This window comes from Cupressus sempervirens, chromosome 2 (genome assembly GCF_028749045.1).
Source record: "Cupressus sempervirens isolate cs-2001-9-10 chromosome 2, ASM2874904v1, whole genome shotgun sequence".
NCBI classification, from domain to species: Eukaryota; Viridiplantae; Streptophyta; class Pinopsida; order Cupressales; family Cupressaceae; genus Cupressus; species Cupressus sempervirens.
The window spans coordinates 248,172,217-248,196,691 of NC_143119.1; the positions used below are offsets into that span (position 1 = coordinate 248,172,217).

General features: G+C 34.7%; 1 protein-coding gene across 1 annotated transcript; it reads right to left on the minus strand.

The window, feature by feature from the left end:
• Positions 1 to 432: 432 nt before the first annotated feature.
• On the minus strand, positions 433 to 1,410 carry LOC149571977 (heavy metal-associated isoprenylated plant protein 39-like). The gene is made up of 3 exons (XM_089810293.1): positions 1,319 to 1,410; positions 1,149 to 1,224; positions 433 to 1,044 (listed from the first exon to the last, which is right to left on the minus strand). Exons 1-3 carry the CDS (start codon positions 1,322 to 1,324, stop codon positions 743 to 745), a joined length of 384 nt encoding a protein of 127 aa, XP_089666419.1. The 5' UTR covers positions 1,325 to 1,410; the 3' UTR covers positions 433 to 742.
• Between the last annotated feature and the right edge of the window lie 23,065 nt (positions 1,411 to 24,475).

Sequence of the window (24,475 nt, forward strand, 5' to 3'; positions counted from 1 at the left end):
TTAAATCTAACATGTGCCAATTATTATAGGTAGTAGTAGAAGAATATTTTGAGGGACACTCACTTAGGCTACTGTATTTCAGGTGTGTATCTTACGTATTCATTGATCTTTATTTTGAGAACTTAATAATTTTTCCTATTTCCAATTTCTAAACCTAGATTATTTCAAGTTAATCAAATTTTATCAATTTTTTGTTTATGATATTAAATTGTTCTAACTAATTTATTTGATATGTACTCAAATTAATGTTTTTTTAACTCTTAAATTGTTGTTTAATTTTAAAGTAATTGACAATAGCCTAAAGCAGCTTTAATTTACACTTTTCATAAATATACAAACAGACTTAAAAAAATTCCAACTTTTCCCACATACACAATGCATTTAATCTTTAAAATACTATATCTTAAACATTTTATTTTACATAATTGACATTGTTTATTTGGCTTTCAAATAACTCATACCAAAGGATGATGACTAAATGGAATGGCTTAAATATCACACACTAAGCTTAATTCCTAGACCAAAAGTGTTAAATAGTCGAAATTGACTTTTTTTTCGAAACTTAATTCTTTGCTTAGTCTATGGTGTTTAAAGGTGGCCCGAATAAACTAGTGCTGGACTAATAAAAAGTCCTTCCCCGGGTTGACTCTTACAAAACTTTGATCCCCATGAGAATGAAAAACGTTACCGACACATTTCTCAACAGTTGGTATGACTGAGTCACAAAGCAGAGGAGAAATTCTCAGGAAATGGTGCAGGCATTGGGATTATCATTGACATAACTGTGACCATAATAATATGGTCTCTCCACATAAGTGTAATCATTGTAGTATGGCCTTTGGACGTACAAAACATTCGGGAAGTCTGCATCCTTAGTCTCCCCCTCTTCTTTTTTGTCTTCCTTCTCCTTGCCACCATCTACGCTCAGCAACTCTGCGAAGCCAAAACCATGTTTTCTAAGTTTTGATGTGACTTCCACAGGATCTGCCTCCCCAGTTACTGTCATCTTATTTCCCTCCATGTCCACCGCCACAGAATCCACCCCTGCAACCCAAATATATATATTTATATCATTCATTCATCACATTATGTAGATTTAAAAACATATCTGAGCTTAGTGTTTAAAGGGAAGCATCATTCATTCATACCTTGTAGCTTTGCAACCACTTTGAGGGCCTTTGTCTTGCTTTTCTCGTTCTCAAGTGTCAATTGTAACACCATTGTCTGCATATTTTGAAGAAACACTTATTATCTATAATGAGTTATAAATTGGACATGAATCCATGAAGAGAAGCTTTATATATAAATCTACACTTACCTTCATTTCGATATATTTTCTTCACACAAATCGGCGAGGACAATCTACTTAACTGTTTGGGATCCGTTCAATGAAACCCAAAAAGTTGGGAGTACATTAAGTATGTTGGTGTGTTGGGAGAGAGACTATTTATAGGGAAAAAGAAGCATTCTGGATTTCTTCGCGGAAACTCATATGGACTTCGAAATACGCGGAACTAGTTGACAACTTTTCAATGACGCGGCTCCATTTTTCATATTTTAGTTTTAGTTTCCATTCTCACCAACTCCTCTGTAACGTGGGAACACGGCCGTTTTTGAGCCCGACTCAGAAATTCATTCTGTATGCTTCGTCGTCATATAGCTTGACTTCAAATTGGATATAAATCTTTTTTATTTCACCTTTACCTAATCTTAGACGGAAAATGCGGAAGAAATTCATTTTATAATAATTATACTCAATCTTCCAATTATTGCTGACTTTATATAATAATAATAATAGTAATAGCCCTGTACTAAACCAATCCTTTAGTCGGCTAGTACAAGAAATGTTATACGTGTACTCGTCAAAGCTATTATTTAGGAAAACCTCCAAGGAAGACTTTAAGAAGTGGAATTTTTATTATTATTTTAGATTGACCAACGAGTGGACTATTCGCGAAGGAGACGATTCCACTCTCTATGGGAAATGTAGCGTCAATACCTAAACAGCAAACTAAAACGTGCGTCTTATCAAAAGGGTCACTCAATTTTTTTTTAACCATCTGTATATTTATTTATTTTATTGAAGAAAGCTGAAAGAATTACAATAAATAGTAATAGTTATGAAACTGGAGGACAAAACATGCTGAACCAACATAACTTTAACCAGTCACAAAGCTTAGAACAGCGGCTCATTGAGACAAATAATCAGCCAAATTGTCCCATTAAGGAACAATTAAACTTGGAAACTAAGAAATTGTTGTAGCTGCTTGAAACATTTTATTTCACCTTCCTGTAGCTGCAAAAACTGATATTTAATCTCATCCAGCTGTCTTTGATATCGAGCTCCATCTTTGTGCTTAATCTTCAGCTGCGAACATAGATAAACTAGTTCAAACAACATGTCTGAGTAAAACACTAGAATATCTATTTCCTGATGCAAACAATGATTAGTAAAAAGTGCTCGACATCTACTTTTCCATATATGTAACAAAATGCATTGCCGCATAGAATCTGCAACTATGTTCTTATGAAAACCAATCCCGAATATTGCCTCTTTCCAATTCAAAATATGATAAAAAATAGTAGGGAAACGCTGAAATATAACATTCCAGTTCTTTCTTACTCTAGGACAGCTCCAAAAGATATGTTTCAAATGTTCAGGTTGATGACAAAAAGGGCAAGAATTGGCTTTCACGGACAAGAATCTTAATTTGTCACCAACTGGTAATTTCTGATGTAAAACTTTCCACGAACAAATCTAAGCATTTGCCTCCGCTTTGGATTTCCAAATTTGTGAACTTAAGTTGATCCATGTCTTCTCTGAAAACTTATAGTTCCACTTATTGTTAAGTCGAGGGTTCAAATTTAAGGCTGGGAGAATTTGAAGGTATATTTTTTTTAAGGGGAAGCTGCAAAACGAAAATTTCTCCAGCCACCACCAATCCTTGAGAGTGTTACATTGCAAGGGAGTACACATCTTTATTAGGAGCTCTTGGGGCACTAGCGACCTGATGAAAATTACAAATCCTTCAAACCTGTTAAGTAAACCATAGTAGACCTTGATATCTGTCCAATCTGCCCAGTCAAGAGTATTAAAGTCCCAAATATCACTAAAATGTTTAATACCTTTGCTGAAAAGATATCGAGCTTGCTTAGGGAAACATAACGCTAAGGGTTGTCCATGATATTGAACAAGCCTATTCCACCAAATTGAGGAACCAGCAAAGCTAAAACCATGTTGTAAGGAGCTTTTTCTCCATTCTAAACAACTACAGACTCGCTACCAGGCCTGCCAAATGGATTGCAAAGGCAGAGAATCTCTGATACGGAAAAAAGGAGCAAGTAGAATTTTATCCAACTAGCCCACAGAATGCCACCGCTTATTCATATCAGCAAGAGCAATTTTATTACATACCAGGATCTTCCATGGTTCATCACCTGAAACAACTCTAACTATCCATTTGGCAGAGAAACAAACCCCCTGCGTCTTAGGATCTAATATTCCCAATCCACCTCTTTGTTTAGGTTGAATACAGTAAAGCCATGAGGCAGCCTTAAAGCCTGCCTTGCCATCCCACTTAGCCCACAAGAATTGGTAGATAAGCTTAGTAAGATCATCATAACATTTGTTAGATGGCATCCAGCAAGAAGAATAATACACGTGTGAAGCTAAAAAGATTCGATTAATCACCTGTATTTTCCCGGCTAAGGAAAGATATTTGTTGCCCCAATTAAAAAGTTTGTTCTTCAATTTAGTAAGGAACCAACTCCACATGTCACGAAGAGTGACCCCCAAGCCAAAGGGAATACCGAGATAACGGGTAATTTGTCCATGTTTAATAATCTTCCATTGATTAGGAATCCAAGGAGGTACAGGACCAGACTGAATCATCAAGAACTCTGTTTTGTGTTGTGCAAGTTGAGAACCTGACACAGAACAATACAGGTCCAGCACCTCCATCACATGTTCAATTTCAGCCTCAGAGTTCTAAAGAAACAATAGGCTGTCATCAGCAAAGTGAGAATTGATTACCACTGAATTATTGGGAATAGATATGCCCTTAACAAGACCCATTTGGTTGTATTTATGCAAAAGATATCCAAGAGCATCGGCAGCTAAAACATACAAGAACAGAGGCAATGGACATCCTTGCCTTATATAGCATTGTAAAGGAAATGGCTCAGACAATGAATTATTGACCCTTAACTGAGCATTAGCATCGCTGAATAACATCTTAACATGCCTACAAATATTGGGCCCAAACCCCAACAGTTGCAACATCCTTATAATAAAGGCCCACCGCATTCTGTCATAAGCTTTATCAAAGTCCAACTTAACTAACAACGCATTTTGTCCTGATTGACGAGCCCATTCACATGCCTCCCATGCTAACATAAGATTATCCAAAATGAATCTGCCACGAAGAAACCCTGTTTGTTCAGGTCGGACTATCATTTGGGTCACTGGTTTAATCCTAGATGCCAAAGCTTTTGCAATAATTTTGTAAGATGTGTTCAACAATGTGATGGGGCGCCAACCAGATATGAAGTCTATATTTTTCCCTTTAGGCAAAAGCTTAATCAAGCCTCTATTAATCTCTGGACCCAAGGATCCTTCTTTGATAGCTTCAAGGTACACATAATAGAAGTCATCCTTAATATGCTCCCATAAGGTTTGATAGAACTCAATTGATAATCCATCAATCCCAGGACTCTTGTTACGAGCCATTGAAAAAAGAGCATGTTCTAAGTCCTCAATAGAAAGGTTGCGATCAATATAATGACCATAATCTGGGTCCACCTTCCTCGGGATAACATCTTCAAGGATATCTTCTAAAACCAAATGCACATCCCGCATATGTTTCTCTTCCCTGGAAAGTTTTTCATAAAAACTCTGAAATACTTTTTGGATGTCTGCTGGATGAGAATGCATTTGACCGTCCTCATCGAATATAGGCCCAATAAATTCCTTTTTATGCTTATAATTTAAATATTGAAAGAAGTATTTAGAACCTGTATTGCCTTCTTTAAACCAGTGTAATCTAGCTCTGATTTTGGCTCCTTGCCCTCTATAATAGTCAAGCTCACGAAGTTGAGTTTCAATGGAAGCTATGGAGGATTGTATAACTACATTGCTTGGATTAGAATTCAACAATTTTCATTGTAGTTCAAGTTTTCCCTGTAGAGATTTCTCTTTCCTTTTCCGCTGCCATGCTAATCTTCTGCCAAATGCACGCAGAAACTCAACACATTTAGAGATAGCTAAATGCCACCACACTCTATAAGACTCTCCTTCTTTTGGCTTGGGAAAAGAGTTCCACAGCCCAACCAAAGCATCAACACAGGATGAAATCTTTAGATGGGAGCTGTTAAGTTTAAATGGTAGTTGTGATTCAATCACTTTCAAATTCCCCTTAGTAATGATGGAAACAATAGGAAAGTGATTTGAAAGTGTGGTAGAATAATCTACAGTAACCAAGTTACCCATGTGACCTTCAACGAGTTGCAAGTTTGGGGAGATGTAGAATCTATCTAATCTACTAAGTTTTCGTTCAGCTCCAATCCTGCAGTTAGTCCAAGTAAACCAATTTTGATGATGACTGAAGTATTTTTTACTGATTGGATCTATGACCCCAACAATGTTGCGACAAAAAAGCCATTTATCAAATTCATCATTGCTGAGTTTTACACAGTTGGACCAACTGCGATCTGAGTGATGTTCAACCATATTAAAATCACCTCCAAAAACCCAGTCAGCCTGAGGTAAATTATTAGATAACCAATCCCATAAGTCACATCTTTCTTTAGCACTATTAGGGGCATAAATTGAACAAAAACCAATAGGTTGGCCATTGATAAAAGAGAGGACCCACACACAATTATGTGCAGGGTTCTCCCCTCTATCAATGACAAACCTATTGATCCAAGAAGCAAAGAATTAAAAAATTACCTGTCATGACTAAGCTGGGGAAAAATAAATGAAGAGGAAAAGTATATGTGATCTAAAATGTTTATAAAACTGTATCTAAATGTCCACCCTTCATCAATAGTTAGAATAGGAAGTTAGACCACAAAAGATTATTGTCAATAGTTGAAATGGTTATATGGGTAGCTCTATCTAGCCCTCCACCATGATTTTTTCTTGTTTCAATGTAAAGTGACACACATCCTCCTAATTGATGCTTTAGATGTTTATGCATAGTATAGAAAACATAGACAAGGTACATAACTATTGGCTTTACTCAGTGATAACATGGCTTCATAAGGAGTTAGGTATTCAACATTCCTATACCTTCTAGACTACCATCAATGCACATCATACAACATCCCTCAATTTTGATGAGAAAAGAGTAGAGAAAAATGCAGCACAATGAGTGTTAGAGAGTTTCTAAAGCATTTTCGAATATTTTTTTTGTGTATCTTGAGAGATAATGGATATAGGAATAAATCTTAAGACCAATATTAGATGAATGTCTAGGTACACTTTCAATCATTATGCTTCGAACTTGGAACAAATCTACATCCCTTTTTTGAGAAAAGGTAGGGACTCCAATTCAATAGTTTATAGAATTTTTGTGAACCAAGTAAGTGAGATGTTGTAGGCACCTACCTTAAGGGGAAAAAAAGGAGCTTAGTCATGACAGGTAATTTTTTAAGGATATTTACACAAGAGCCCAAGTACTTGTCCACCTCACATTGTTAAATAACTAGAGTTATATGATATTTTAATTAAATGTTTTTTTAACTTAAGTGTACTTTATGACTCAATTGTAGTTAAAATCCCATAAATAATATACATGTACTATAAATAAAAATTCTTTCAAGAAAATAATTAGAACATCAATTGTCTTTAGCACTGGTCAAGGTAGAGCCTTGTTTGTGGAGAAGGATGATGTTTAAAAAAGGAATTATTTAGTCTCAAAGTGTTGAAAATAGATTGAAAAGATCATTGTTGAACTAGATTGAAAGAGGGAGATTGTTCAAGAAGACTAATATGTGTTTCAATCGTTGTTGTGTCACTAATGTCAAATCTATTATTTGTTGGTAAGACAACTACTTATAAGATTCAAGTACTATCACTTATTTGATTGATGAAGAGGATTTGATGAAAAGATGTAATAATAGCACCTAGAGGAAATGTTGAGTTATGATTATGTAATGAAGTACAAGAATCAATTAAGATAGTGATGACATGATGTATTGATAATCTACTTAAGGTTACAAAGGTTGGTTACACTAAGAATTATTAGAAGAGCAAGTTACAAAAAGTTTTTTTGCCAAGCTTGACCGAGTGGATAATAGGTGCTGAGAAAAGTTAGTATAAGCTGAGTAGAAAATCAGTTGGAGCCGAGTAAAAGTTCATTCTAGTGTATGCTAAGAAGAACAGTGGATGCTAAGTAAAGTTTAGTTGATCTAGAGCACCAGTAAACTTTAGTTTGTGTCAAGTGATTTCACAAAGGATGTCAAGCAATGTAGTATGTGCCAAGCATCAAAAGGTTGATAATGTTGAGCTGATACATTATTTAAAAGATTGTGGATTCGATGAATCTGAGCTAACAAGATTGTTTTCTTGGATTATGTGAACCAGGTGGAAGATAAGGTTGATGAGTTGGTGGCATAGATTTCAAGGTAAACCATTTTTATGTGAATAAAAAAAGTGGATTCAGGAGAACTTTCTAGAAGAGATATGAGATATGGGGTAGATACATTGTATCGTACCTAATCCATCTGAACCCTAAATTGGATGATGGAGAATGAGTAGCAAAAGATCTTAATTTCCTATTTATAGGAATGGTTGGTCATGAAGTAAGGTTGTTATGTGCAAGAACCTAAGGGAGATAAGGAGTCAAGAGTTTTGCTTCACCAAGTGACCTAAGAGAAGAGTCTGCAATTGCATGTTAAGCAAGACGGCTTAAGGAGATGAATGCTTGCAGGGTGAACAAGCTATCAGAGCTACAAAGTATGAAGGCCAAGTATAATTGAAGACTGAATAGAGATCTGTAATTTGAAAATGAAGTTGTAAGTTGTATCAGATCAAAGCCTTACTATTACTCTCTAACAATTGTATCAATCTAGGGTAAATCCTTTAGATTTAAGGTTGACCTAATAGTCATTTGTAAATCCTTTAATTGGGTGACATTCCAAGTGATAGGTCTAAAGTCCTCTAACAAGGTTTACTTCTAATATGGTGATTGAAATCCTTTAGCAAGGTCACATTTAATAGTGTGTATTGTAACCTTTAGTAGGGTTGGCTTTTCACAAGGCATCACTTTAGAAGAATGAAAAGAGTAGCATGTTATTGGTGGTTTTTCCCAAATTCGATTTCTACATAAATCATTGTGTCAAGTGTGTTGATGAATTTTTTATCTTCAATGCTATACATTTCTGCAAGTTGATTTGACAATAACTTACAAGTTTTTAGTGATTAAATAATCTTATGGATGCATGCATGAGTATAAATGTTTAATGGGTTCACTAAGCTATGAAAAGTTTTATTTATACATCTGGACCTTGAATAATTGATTCACCCACCCCTGACCTCTTGGTTATTCTAAAGTATTCCAAGAATTGGTATCAAAGCCATTTTCTTAAGAGAACTAGTTTAAAGGTACTAGAAGCACAAAGATCAAGATGTCAAAAAGAGAAGTACCCAAGCTCAATAGAGATAAATTTCTTGCATGTCAAAGTTTGATGAAGCTACACCTTCGAGGACTTGGAGATCATGCACAATCTACCATTTTTGGGGAGCATGTTGATCTTGCTAGTGTCCCACCTACTGAAGATATGAAGAAGAAGAAAGAACACAACCAGGCAATGCTAGAGATTTCCTTTGCCCTAAGTTATGTCAAATTTGGTTTTATCAAAGGTCTTGATAGTGCCAAGAAAATGTGGGATACTCTAACCACTTTTTATGGAGCAGATGCAAATGTTCTTAGAGCCAAAGATGAAAGTCTCAAAGGTAAGTTTGATGATATGAGAATGGAAGAAGGTGAGAATATTGCTCAATATGTTGAAAGGATAAAAGCAGTTGTCAATGCAATAAGAGGAGCTACTAGTAATATAGATGATGATACTATACTAAGAAAAATTTTAAGGACATTATTTCCTATTTATGCTATAAAAAATTTTGTAATTCAAGAATTGAGATGTATTCCAGGGGATAAGCTATCACTTGAAGGTCTAGTACGTAGACTCACTGCTTTTGAGCTATCTAACTTTGATAATTACAAGCCTAAAAAGATTGAATCTACTTTCAAAGCTAAGGTATCATTAAAGGAACCTGATGAGAAGAAGAAGAAGAAAAAGAAGATGTATGTGTCCAGTGATAGTGATATAGATGAGGAGGATGTTGAACAACTTGAAGCACTACTGGCAAGAAGATTTCATAAAGGTAAAGGAAATTTAAAAGTTAAGTTACCTATCATTTGTTTTAATTGCAATGAGATTGGTCATATTGCTACTAGATGTCCAGAGAAGAAGAACTACAGAGGTGGTGACAAGTACAAGAGTAGAAGAGATGAAGACAAAAAAGATTACAAAGACAAAGGGAAGAAGTCTTGCTACATTTCTAAAGAGGAAACAAAGGATGATTTTGATGAACATGATGATGAGGTGGTGTATGTTGTAATGAATGATGAATTTTATGAAGATGAGACAACTACAATTGTGACTTGTGTGAACAAGAAAGATAGATGGATCATTGATAGTAGATGTTCACATCACATGACTGGAGACAAAAGTAAGTTCATTAATTTGAATTGTTTTGATGGAAATAGTGTAAGATTTGGTAATGATACACCATGTTTGATAAAAGGAAAAGGTTCTATCAAACTCACAGATAAAATTTTATGTGACAATGCTTACTATGTTGAAGGACTTAACTATAATTTGTTGAGTGTGTTGCAATCGACCAATTTGGGATGTAAGGTTGAATTTGAAAACAAGATTGCTATGATATATGACACAAATGTGAAATTGATTGGAAAGGGTGATCAAACTAGAAGTAATCTATTTTATCTTGACATAGAGGATGCTACTTGTCTTGTTGTAAAATTTGATGATGTATGGCTATGAAACAAGAGGTTATGTCATGTTAATTTTGATAACTTGGTTAGTATCAATAACATGAAGAAAGTTAGAGGTTTTCCTAAGTTGAAGAAGCCTAATAATGTAATGTGAAAACAATGTCAATTAGGCAAAATGACAAAGTCAAGTTTTAAGAGTAAAACTTATACCTCTAAAGGAATACTAGAGATTGTTCATACTTACTTGTGTGGACCAATTGATGTGCAAAGCTATAAGGGAGATAATTACATAAAGCTATTTTTTGATGACTATTCTAATATGATGATGGTTATGTTTCTAAAACAAAAATCTAATCCTTTCCAAATGTTTAAGTGGTACTTAGCAAGAGCTGAAAAGGAAACAAGTAAAAGTCTGAAGTGTTTGAGATCTGACAAAGGAGGAGAATTCACATCAAATGAGTTTGAGATGTTCTCTAATGGTAGAGGAATCAAAATATAGACATTTGCCCCTAAAACACCTCCACAAAATAGAATAGTTGAAAGGAGGAATAGATCTATAATGGAATGTACTAGAACACTCATGATGGAGAAGAATGTTGCTTTGAAATACTGGAGAGAAGCTACAAGTATAGTTGTCTATACCTTGAACTGTGTGCAAATCAAGAAAGGTACTCATTCAACACATTTTGAACTATGGTATGGATACTCACCCAATGTAAAATATTTTAAGGTTTTTGGAAATAAGTGTTAAATTCTTAAAAACTTGAGGAATGGTAAACTTCATGCAAAAAGTGAAGAAGGTATATTCCTAGGATACTCCACAAGAAGTAAAGTTTATAAGTGTTTGAATACTAACACTAGAAAAATTGTGGAAAGTGCAAATGTGAATTTTGATGAATATGTAGAAGTGTATGAGGCTGAACCTATGAACAAACCAAAAGAATAAAAATCATTTCTATACTTTTATGAAGGTATGCATGTTGAAGAAGATGCTACAAATCAAGCTACAATTCAATAATAAATTTTAGTGATTTCTGAGTCACACCCTATGAATGCCAAGTTGTTATTAGGATTAAACCACAGACAAAAACAACAATTACATGCAAATATAACCAATAACAGAAAATAATAGATCACACAGAAAAAAGAACACAAGGCACTAAGATTTAACATGTTTCACCCAATCCATGGGCTACGTTCATGAAACATCAAGTTTGATATTATTACGATATGGTGATTATAACCTAATTACAATCTATAATCCCTTACAACTCAATACTACCTTAAGAACTAATTTTGCATCACAACTTAATAAAAATACCTAACCCTAATCCCTTTTATACAATTAATTTTATGTTGCTTTAGGGTTACAACATGTTGGCCATATGTTGGCCATATGTCAGCAACAACATCGGCCATGACCCAATTTTATTTTTTAATGTACAATACTTTCTTGATCAATCACCACAAACTAAAAATCTCCCAGTTGGGGACTGATTAGGCTCCACACTAAAAAACAATCTCCCACTTGGAGACTAATCTTGTAGCTATGTTGCTACTCCATGAGGCTCCCACTGGATCAAACCACCCTGGACTATATTATTCCTTTATTCATGTTCAGTCTAAAAGACCAACCAAAGTTGAAGAGGAGTTCAAATTATCCCTTGTTACTACCTTTGTAAAAATATCTACTAGATTGTCATTTGTATGTATCTTATCCATCTTTAACTGTCCGTCCTCCAAGATTGACTGAATGAAATTGTACCGCAACTATATGTGTTTGTTCTTTGAATGCATAACTAAATTTTTCACAAGATGAATGGCACTTTGACTATCTGTAAACAAATAATTATCCTTCTCAGGGTGTCCCAATTATTCTAAGAAGAACTGAAGCCATATCATCTCTTTGGTTGCCTCTATAGTAGCTACATACTCTGCCTATGTAGTGGATAAAGCATTAACCTTTTGTAACCTAAAGACCTAGCTCATGGCTACCCCACCAATAGTAAAGACATAACCTATAGTACTCCACCTGATATCAATATCCCTTGCCAAATCTAAGTCAATATAGCCCTATAAATTAGTAGTAGAGCCTCCAAAGTGTAAACACTTATTGGATGTTCCTCTCAAATATCTGAGAATCTATTTGATTGCATTCCAATGCTCAATTCTTGGATGACTCATATGCCTGCTAACGACTCCTACTGCATGTACAATATCTGGCCTAGTGCATACCATAGCATACATCAAGCTTCCTATAGCTAAAGCATAGGGTACCTTGGACATCTTATCCTCCTCTTCCTGTGCCTTGGGACACATCTCCTTAGTTTACTTCAAATGACCAGGTAAAGGTGTGTTGACAGCTTTAGCATTCTTCATAGAGAAATATTGCAACACCTTCTCAACATAATCAGCCTGAGATAGTGTCAATTTTCTATTCTTCCTATCCCTGCAAATATTCATACTAAGGGTTTGTTTTGCTGCCCCCAAATCTTTCATAGAAAATGCATGTGCTAACTAGCATTTAAGCCCCTTAATGTGATCCATGTTAGACCCAACTGCAAGCATATGATCAGCATATAAACATAACATAATGTAGCTATCATCATCCAACAACTTAAAATAAACACAATGATGTAAATGACACCTATTGTATCCATGCTCATGAATAAAACTATCAAATTTCAGATACCATTTCTGAGGTGCTTGCTTTAAGCCATATAAACTTTTTTTCAATTTGCACACTAAGTTCTCCTTACCCTTGACTGCAAATTCCTATGGCTGAGCCATATATATCTCGTCATCCAAATCACCATGAAGGAAGGCTATTTTAACATCAAGTTGCTCTAAATGCAAATCTTTAGTAGCCACAAGACTTAAAATAGTACGGATAGAATCATCTTAACAACAAGAGAAAACATCTCATCAAAATCAATGTATTTTTTTTGTGCAAATCCTTTCACAACTAACCTGGCTTTAAATCTTTTCTTACCTCCTTCCTCTTCTTTTAAATTGTAAACCCACTTATTTTGTAAAGCTCTTTACTTGTAGGAAACTTGCATAAATCCCATGTCTTATTCTTCAGCAAAGAGTCCATTTCATCTTTCATTGCAAACTCCCATTGAATCTTAGTATCCACTTGCATAGCTTCATCATAACATTTAGGTTCACCAGCATAAGTAAGTAAAATGGAAAACAAAGAGGGAGAGAATATTTTTGGAGGTCTAATTTGCCTTGTTGATCTTCTAACATTCACTAGTGTTTGTGATATTTGTTGTTGCAGTTGTTGCACATCATGAGAAATGGCTGGAACATCGACTTTTAGAGTATCATCCAGCACTGCATAATAATCTTCTTTCTTCTCATGTTGCTACAACAGATCTTTGTACAACACTTTCTCATTGAATATGACATCCCTGCTTCTTAAAATTTTATGATTTTTAAAATCTCAAAGCCTATAACCAAATTCATTAATGCCATATCGAAAAAATACACATTTCTTTAACTTAGCTTCCAGCTTGGTTCTATTTTCAAAATCTATGTGAGCAAATGCTTCACAGTCGAAGGTTTTGAGAAAAGAATTAAGTCACCTTCTTACTAGTCCATGCTTCTCTGGAATACCACAGCCCAAAGGAGTAGAGGGACCTCAATTAATCAAATATATAACAGTATTGATAGCCTCCACCGACATGTGTAAGGGCAACCTAGCATGCAACCTCATGCTCCTTGCACACTCCATTATAGTCCTATTCATGAATTTAGCCACTCCATTTTCCTGTGGAGTCCTTGGAATAGTTTTTTGTCTACGAATACCATTAGAGGAGAAATAATCTTCAAATTCATGATTGTAATACTCACCACCATTATTAGATCTGAGATATTTTAATTTCTTACCAGTCTCATTTTCAACCAAGCATTTCCATTTCTTAAAAGTTTGAAATACATTACATTTCTGTCTAAGGAAATAAACCCATACTTTTCTAGTTGCATCATCAATAAATGTAACATAATAATGAGAGCCACCAAGGGAAGATACCTGAGCCGGTCCCCATACATCTGTATGCACAAGCTCTAATTTCTCCATTTTGTTTTCCTTCCTAGTCTTTACAAAACTCACTTTCTTTTGTTTTCCATACACACAACTTTCACAGAAATCCATATTAACACATTTCAGACCTGGTAGAACTTTATTCGAATGAAGTAGTTTCATACCTCTCTCACTCATGTGCCCAATTTTGTTGTGCCACAACATTGTATCAGAATATACATCAGCTATTTGTTCTCCCTGCTCAACTGCAGCAATTCTTCCTGAACATTCATTTTTCTCTGAAACAATTAAAGTAGAAGGAACAATATGACCTGTACAAAGATATAAGGTTCTTACTTTCACACCTTTTGCTACTACAAGGGAACCTTTTGTAACCTTCCAATTTTTATCATTAAAAGTAACTACACAACCCTCATCACTGAGTTACCCTACTAAAATTAAATTCCTACTCAGCCTTGGAACATGTCTTACCTCATCTAGTAGCCAATGATTCTCATTCTACAACTTAATCTTATTTTTTCCCTTTCCAACAATCTAACAGGGTTCATTATCCCCCAAATAAACAAGCCCAAAATCCACTTAGACATAATCAATGAAATAACCTTTATGAGTTGTAGCATGAAATGAAGCACCAGAATCTAAAACCCATGAATCATCAACACTTTCTAAAGGCAAAAGCAAAGCATCCTCTTTGGATTTGTTACTTACCACATTTTCCTCCTTGTCTCCATCTGGTTTATCTCCTTCATTTTTCTTTCGATTCTAACAATCTTTCTTTTTTATGACCTAGTTTCCCATAGTACCAGTAGTCATTTAGTCCTCTCGATTGAGACCTCCTCCCCTTTGACTTTCATCTTGATTTCCCATGATTTCAAGAATTCCTTCCTCTCTCAATCGTTATGTCCCTACTTTGTGCATTCAAAGCACTTTCTGATGTAGATCCACCTGAGGATTTTCTACGAGTTTTCTCACTCAAAATAACACTGATCACATCATCATATTTTAGGGTACTAGATCTAGGAATAAAATTACTCATAATCATTACCAAGCCATTCCAGCTTTCAGGCAAAGAACACAAAATCATTGAATTAATTGGAATATACAATTATGAGGTCACATTTAATTAAATAAATGAAATATTATGAGTTAATTTTGAATAAGAAAAAGAAGCAAATCAGTCAACTCCTTATTATCTCAAAAGGAAATCGGTTAACTCCTTCAATTATGGAAACTTTTCATTTGAACTCAACTCTTGTCTAATCTGAACCGTTCATCTCATTCGATATCTCAACCATCGATTGGTTCTAGAATTTTATAAAAGGAACCCTCTTCCTCTCAATTTGGAGGATGTAATTGATGAGTATCAAAACATAGTCAATTTGAGAGATCATCATTTGTGCATTGAAGCTTTCTCACATTTACTTATTTCATTACTTCATTCTAGATTAATATGCATACATTTAGTCTAGTTTACTCTTCTTTCAATAGATTAAATATGCACTACATAAATCTTAATTTTATATGTTTTCATAGGAAATATTTTTAAAAAAACATAATTACATTTACATTCTAGCTTTATCTTGCATTCATCTAGATTATCTAGTTGGTCTAGTTACTAAACTCTCGATTTTGGGTGTGCATAGTAAAACCCCATCTAGATAGAAAATAATATGTCACCTTGCACAAACAATCAGAATGAATAGCCTCATGTTCAATTCTAGATGTACCTAACAAATAATGATCATGTTAAGTGTGTGGTTGAATCAGAAGCTCATATTTAATACATACATGTATACCTTATTCATCGACATAGTATTGAATGATTCTGATTCATATTTCCAAACACCTTTAAATATTCCAAATAAATATTTACTTTCAATCAGGGTAAACTTTAAGAAACCCCCCTCCAAAAAAAGATATAAAATATTGGCGAATCTTTCATTATTTTGAAAAACTTAATTATTTTTATCGGAAAGTCTCTCAATTTTTTATTTTAAATATTATTTACATTGGCGATTATTTTGGAATCATAATTTTTGAGTAGAAAATATTTGCGAATCTCAATAATAATAGGAAGTCAGCTAATCATCATGGAATATTACACATCAAAATTGAACATGCTTTACCTCATGGAAATTATGAGGATAATTACATTATATTTTAAATCAATAGTGAAAACTAAATATTGGTGATATATCCCTAAAGAAACTAATAATTATCATAATTATTGGTGAATTAAGTTTAATTTCTTTGATAATATATAATATTTAGGTGAATCAAATCTAATCATGTATCAAATATTGTGGCGAATCTTTGAGTTTAAATTTTTTTAATAAAATAAAATTTTGAGTGATTTTAAATACTTTAGAACTAAATTTAATAAAAATGTGGTGATTTATGTTTCATTAAATCTTAAATTATTAGCCAAATTAGTAGCAAAAAAATTCTAAAATTAGCTAATTTACAAATATCAGCCACTAAAAAAGACCTTGGTTTCAATTTTAATTTCAGTTGAGAACTGCTTTTCATTCCAAGAAATTCGCCAAATATTTTATGAGAAAGTCTACAATAAAAAACCTTCAACTAGTTTGAAGGGTTAAGGTGTAAATCCACCAACCTAGGTTTTGTAGATCCTAAAGCTTAGGGGAGTTTGATCTTTGAGGATCATTCCTGTTCATTGGAAAAAATGTGTTGTAGATCCCAACATTGAGTAGACAAGCTAATAAGATTCTAAACAATAATTTGAGGAACCAATAGATTGGTTACTCTATTGGGAGAGTTTCTCATAAGTCGCATTGTGAGTTTACCCATAGATTCTTGTTTCATAGACAAAAAGAAGAAGATATTTTCAAAGTGAACTCTTTTAGAGGAAGGATCCTAGAAGGCCCAACAAATGATATATTAAATAGTGTTGGAAACTCTATTATGGTAATGATTAGTGATTCTACTAAGGTAGATGACTTTGAAAGAAGTGATATAAGAGGAAACTTTATTTCAGTATGCCTTAATTGTTTTAAAGAAAATCTTTGATCCCTAATGGTATCACGCCATTAGATCTCATAAGATTCAATTACAAGCTAGAAAATTTGTGTTCATATCTCTTCAATATCATGCCAAATATTTATGGAGAATGATAGGGGTAAAAAAGTGCACCATTTGAGCACATTTTATGTTTTCACTAATGAAAATTAGATATGTGATGAATAAAATATAATGGAACTTTTGGCTAAAACTATGAAAGGAGATTCAATTGAAAAAAATGAATCTCTACCTTTGGTAAATCTTTCATCTTGGAAGCAGTTTGAGAGATAGTTCGTCTCTACTTTTCAAAATAATAAAGAGAAAGCAGAAGATAGGGATGATAATCAAGACCACTTCATGAAGAAAAATGAACATACAAATCCTTCTGATTCATTCTTGAATATGAAAAGAGGTGGAGATGAATTGCAACCCATTTTCTCATGTTAATTTTACATGCTTAGAATGAAATACTCCTAGGTCTAAAACACACACGGAAGGAAAACATGAGTAAAATTCATAGCTTAAGGATTACTGGTGATCTTGACTTGATGAATCTTTTTTGAGTATTTCAAGGATGAAATGATAAAAGAAGAGGAAAATTTCATAAATGAATAGATGCAAGTCTAGGTAAAAGAAAATTTTGGCCAAGGCAATGTTATGATGATTAATGAATTTGTGAGTAAGAAGGACAATCCTCTTAATAAAGATAAATTTTTAGATCTATTAAAAATTGAATATAAAAAAGATTGAGAAAAGTAGCCACAGTTTTTCTTCAATATCAAACTCTAAAAAAATTGATAGACCAAAATATGGTGAAATAACATTTGATGAAGAGAAGAAAGAAGACATAAAATTTGAGCTTTTAAAATATACAAGAGAGTTGTCAAACTGTTCACACTATGATGCCCATCAAAATCATGAGCATGTATCATGTAAACATAAATAAATCTTAAGCTTAAGCAGTCTAAAGAATGATGCTCTTTTAGAATATAGAGTTTTAGATCAAATTGTAAAAAAGATATACAAGGAAGGTAATTCTAGTGAGAAAGATGATGGTTCATATAAGAAGGAAAATAATCTTTAAGAAACTATATGATGTGAAGAAAGGTACTAAATCCAGGATAATTTGGAACAAAATAACTGAATAGGATGTTTGGTAAGGGATCCTACAAACATGATTAGGATTCTCTCTCTAGGGGCAACATTTGTAGGAGATAATGAGGAAATATGTTAATATATAAAGGCTAAAATACTAAAACAAGGTAAAATATATAGAAACAATAAGAAGAATAGGGTCTTAATACAAAGCAGTACAAATGTCAAAAGCTACAAATCTTGCAAGAGGTCAATTGAACCCATTTTGTGTAGTGAAAATAAAAATATCCCATGGAAGAAATATTGAAAAATTATAGGGATTTCTTCTCAAATGAATCTAATAGGGGAAATTGATGTTGTTTGTAACATCAAAAGTTCCACATAACATTTTAAAAATATAACTCACCTAAAATATAAAAGTTGTAGGGAAAAAATTTTCATCAAAAAATTGTTGAGCAAGGAAGATAAGGAGACACCATGGAGTCTTGGGAAGTGCAAGGTACAATACACTTCCAAAACCCATGGAAACTAAGATCAATGCAAGTATGTCTATTTACTTTTGAATCAGATAATAGAATATGTTTGTGAGAAATAATGCAAGAGTATGAAAGTCAAAAATGATACTTTAAGAATGGGCAAGCTAATTCATAACTAGAAAAAATATTTTTACAGGGGATGAAAGATATGTTGGAATACTTTAGACTAACTGAGAGGGGGAGTGAATCAATTATCCAAGGTCTAAATGTATAAATAAAAATTTTCATAGCTTAGTGAATCCATAAAACATTTATCATCATGCATGCACCCATAAGATTATGGAATCACTTAAAAATTGCAGGTTACTTTCAAATCAACTTGCAAAAATGTACACATGAAACATAACAAATTGATCAACACACTTGATACAATGATTTACATGGAAACCCAATTTGGGAAAAACCACCAGTAACATGCTACTCTTTTTCACTCTTTTGAAGTGATGCCCTAAAAAAGGCCAACCTTGTTAAATCTTACAATAAACACTGTTAAATGTGACCCTATTAAAGGATTTCAATCACCCTATAAGGAGTTAACCTTGTTGGAGGACTTTAGACCATTCACTTGGAATGTCACCCGATTAAAGGATTTACAAATGACTATTAGGTCAACCTTAATCCAAAGGATTTACCCTAGACTAATATAATTATTAGAGAGTAATAGTAAGGCTTGATCTGATAACAAATTACAACTCCATTTATAAATTACACATCACTATTTCAGTCCTCCATTATGCTTGGCCTTGATACATTGCAGCCTTGATAGCTTGTTCACCTTTCAACCATTCATACTCTTAAGCCTTCTTGATTAACATGCCATTGCAAACTCTTCTCTTAGGCCACTTGATGAAGCAAAAACCCTTGACTCCCTATCTTCCTTAAGTTCTCACACATGACAACCTTTGCTTCTAACCAGTCATTCCCACAAATAGGAAATTAAGATCTCTTGCCACTCATTCTCCATCATCCAATTTAGGGTTTGGATAGATTAGGTAGGATACAATGAATTTACCCCACATTCCATGTCTCTTCTAGAAATTTCTCCTTGAATCCTCTTCGAATTCCCCTAAAAATGGTTTACCTTGAATCCTGTGCTTCCATCTCATCAATCAAGTATCTTCCACCTAGTTCACATAATCCAAGAAAACAAACCTATCAACTTAGATCCATCAAATTCACAATCTTTAAAATAATGCAGCATCTTGGAATTATCTAGCTTGTAATGCTCGGCACATACTACGTTTCTCGGCATCCTTTGCAAAATTGTTTGACATAAAATGAAGTTTATTGGTGCTTGACATCAACTAAACTTTACTCGACATCCATTGTTCTACTTGGCATACACTAGAATAGACTTTTACTCAGCTTCAACTAATTTTTTGCTTGGCTTGCACTAACTTTGCTTAGCACCTACTATCCACTCGGTCAAACTTGGCAAAAAAACTTTGTGTAACTTGTTTGTCTAAGCCCTTTAGTGTAACCAGCCTTTGTAACCTTAAGTAGATTATTAATAAATCATGTTATCACTATCTTAACTGATTCTTGTACTTCTTTACATAAGCATAACTCAACCTTTCCTCTAGGTGTTGTTATTACATCTTTTGAACAAATCCTCTTCATCAATCAAATAAGTGATAGTACTTAAATCATATAAGTAGTTGTCTTACTAGAAAATAGTAGGTTTGACATTAGTGACAAAACAATGATTGAAACATATTGATCATACTTGTATGTTCTCAACAATCTCCCTCTTTTATTGTTTTCAATCTATTCTCGACAAGATATAATGATATTTTGATACTAATACTTGGTCTTCTTCCTCTAGAGTTAAATGCAATCTCACAATGCTAGTGATAAGCATATGTTTCCAAAAAGAGCCACTGATGGATCCTCATTTTTTCTTGCTAAGATAAATGGAAAAAGTTGCCCAATTATTTTTAAAATGAAGGAATCATTCTTTTCCTTATATCACAGAAGGAAAAGTAGATGCCAAAAAAATATAAATTTTTTCTATCTAATGGAATATAAAGGAAAGCCTCATGCAAAATAGAGTTTCTTATCTAAATTGTAGACACTAAAGTTGGCAATTGTGAGAATGCATTATATTGTAATTTTCAAGGTAAGAGTAAAATAGACTTGCAAAAGAGAAAAATAGAATATTTATTTGGGCATGATAAATTGAGCTAATTTTTTTTTTCTTGGAAAAAGAGGGGTAAAAATTTATTCAATCAATTGAAGGCCCAAAACAACACTACATACTCCTATCCTCTAGTAACAACTGATCAATGATCTCACAATACTCAGAAGGTAACTCATCCCTACCGTTAATATCCCATCTATCCACATTCTCTAAAGCCCACTTTGCTAGATAGTATGCCACTCTATAACATTCACAAGGGATATGACGAAAGGAGACAGAGTCCAAGGAACTACAGAGACTAAGAATTTGTTTGGCCAAAGAGGTAAGTTTCCAAATACATCCTCCAACCTTTGGTTATTCAACATATCCACAATAATCTAAGAGTCAGACTCACAGATGATCTTCCACCACCCTAAAGAAAAACCATGCTCAATAGCAGCCTTAATAGCCAGAGCCTCCATCGGATTATTAGAATGTTGACCCTTGTAAATAGAGATGAGAAAAACTACACCACCATCATTGCCTCTACCAATAGCCCCAATCCCAACATGACTAGGATTCCCTCGAGAAGACCCATCCATACTGATCTTCAAGAACCCAGTCGGGGGAGGAGACCACCTCCCATCCTAAAAAACCTGTTGCTTAACATGGCTAGGTCTTTTTCTGGGAATGCATCCCCGGCTGTTATCTCCCAGGTTTAGATTCCTCACAATAACCTGATCTCCAATATCTATAGTAATAGACATATCACACTTAGCATAAATAATCTCCTAAAGCCTACTAAGAATCATCTTCCATAGTTGGAATCTTCCTAATTTGGAATCACAAAAAATTCTACGATTCCTGTCCAACCAAAGGTTCTAGAGAATGAAGATCAGTCCAAACATCCAGGCAACTTGTAAGAAAGAATTCTTCACTGGAGGTCTACCCAGGCTTTCCCAGAAGTCAATAAGAGAAGTAGCATGAATACAACCATGACACCAAGCCTCCCGCCATCTATGCCATATCTCTCTCAAAAAAGGGCAGAGAAGAAACAAGTGGGAAGCACACTCCTCATTGTGCAAACAAAAAAAGAAAATAGAAGGTCCCTAAAAACCTCATTTGTGGAGATTCTCCCAAGTGAGGCATTTCTTCTAAGCCAAAAACCATAAGAAAATATTACACTTGGGCCATGAAAAGCTGCTCCAAACCTTCTTCCACCAATGAACTTTAGCCAGATCGTGTAGGTTCCTATCAAGAGTAGCATAGCCTTGAGCCATTATATATTTACCTTTTGGGCTAAGACTCCAAGCCAAGCTATCGCTCCCATTGAGAGAGCTGCAAAATCTATTCTCCAAAACTCTAGAGAGAAGGGAATGGTCTTCATCAAAGTCACCAAACAACCACTCCTGAGAATCCTTCCAGTAAGTCACCTCAACCTGACCCAAGCATTTGAGGGTCTTAAAATGCTCCACCTTAAGCTAGCCTACATTAGTAAAAGCATGGGAGAGGGGTAGAGGTTGGGGAGAACTAGAAAGAATGGGAGGATGGCCATTCCAAGAGTCCTACCAAAATAGAGTATCCAAGCCTCTGTTGCAAATCCAGAAGAAACCATCTTTAACTAGTTGGGCCCCCTTCTTAAGTGTATCCCAAAGATAGGAGCCTTTACCCACCAATAGAAGTCATGGAACTTCAGAGCAATCCACACTAGGAAATCACTTATGGGAAAGAATCTTGGCCCAATCTTGGTCTTGATTGTTACACAATCACCAGTACAACTTGGTAGCCAAGGCCGTGACAACAAGAGCCATCGAGCAAAGCCCAAGGCCACTGGCATGTTTTGGCCTACACGCATACTCCCACTTGACCAGGCTCCACTTTGAGAATAGAAGGCTACCAGACCAAAGGAATTGCCAAGATAAAGCATCAAAGTCCCACACAAAATTAGAGGGGGGAACTTGAACACAAAACCTATAAATGGAGAGGGATTGCACCACAGTCTTTAGCAAAACCACTCTCCCAATAGAAGATAACCATCTAAAAGTCCAATGACTAACCTTACTCCTTAATTTATCTAAAATCCCCTACCAATAGTCCCTTTGCTAAGCACCTAAGAACAAAGGGGCCCTGAGGTACATCAGAGGAAGGGAACCAATTTGGAATCTAAGAATTCTAGCAATCCTGTTCTAAATAAGCCAAGGAGTGTTAAAGAAATAAATAGAAGACTTATCATCATTAATTCTCTAACATGAGGCTTTCAAGTAGGTATCCAAAGCTTTCTTGATATTCACTACCTCACTGATTCTATCCATGCCCATCAATCTGGGATCATCCACAAACTAAAGATGAGAATATGAAGAAAGGTCATTTTTCTAGCTCCAACCTTTGATAAGACCCTGCCGCACCTGAGCTTTTAGAAATCTGCTAAGACCCTCTGCCATGATAATGAACAAGTAGGGAGATAGAGGGTCTCCTTTCCAAAGTCCCTAAGAGGCACCAAACAAATTTGAAGGTTCTCCATTAATAAGAACTGAGAAGGAGGATGAGGTCACACAACTAAGAACCCAATTGACCCACTCCTCAACAAACCCAAAAGTCAAAAGGATTTTCTATAAGAACTCCCAACTCACCTGATCATAAGCTTTGGCCATGTCCAATTTAATGAACATAGCTTTCTCCTTAGAAGTAGCCATAGAGTGGACTACCTCCATTTCTATCACAACCCCATCCAAAATCTGTCTTCCATCAACAAAGCCACCCTATTTAGTAGAGATCAAATGCCAAGGAGTGGCTTGAGCCTCTCAGCAATTAATTTGGTAATTATCTTGTAAACAAAATTACATAATGCTATAGGCCTAAATTAATCCAATTGATTAGCCCCTTCCTTCTTAGGTATGAGAGCCAAGAAGGTAGAATTCAAAGACTTCATCATCTATTTATATCTATATGATTCCCAGATCACATCTAGGAGATCATACTTTATTATCTCCTAGAATTCTTGGGAAAACTCAATCAAAAACCTGTCTAGACTAGGGGCCTTACCTTTCTTCATATTAAACAAAACTTTCTCCAATTCTGGAAGCAATACAGGGCTTAAGTGGGTTTCATTCATCTTTGCAGAGACTAGGTGAGGGATACAATCTAGGATGTCCTGCTCCTTAGGCCCAGCAACAAGATCCTCCCTAGAAAAGAGGTCAGAGAAGTAAATGATTGCTTCCTTGGAAATATCTTCACAAGAAGAGATATGAGTTCCATCAATTAAGACAAGAGAGGATAGAGAGTTCCCATGCCTTCATGCCTTAACAGAGTTGTGGAAAAAAGCGTTCCTATCCCCCTCCTGAAGCCAATTAATACGAGATTTTTGCTTCCAAAAAATCTCCTCTTGAAGCTCCCATTCTTCTAGATCCTTAAAAGCTAAGGACTTAGCTTTACTTAGCTTAGAGTTCAACCCATGGTCACAAATTTGGTAGGTAATATTATCTAGCTTGGTTGGAGCAGCAGTCTTCTAAACATGTAGATACCCGAAGCACTATTTGTTCCATCTATTAAACCTATACTTCACATGTTGAAGCCTCTTATTGAAAGTATACATGGCCATACCATGATCAGGCATCCCCTCATACCACCAATC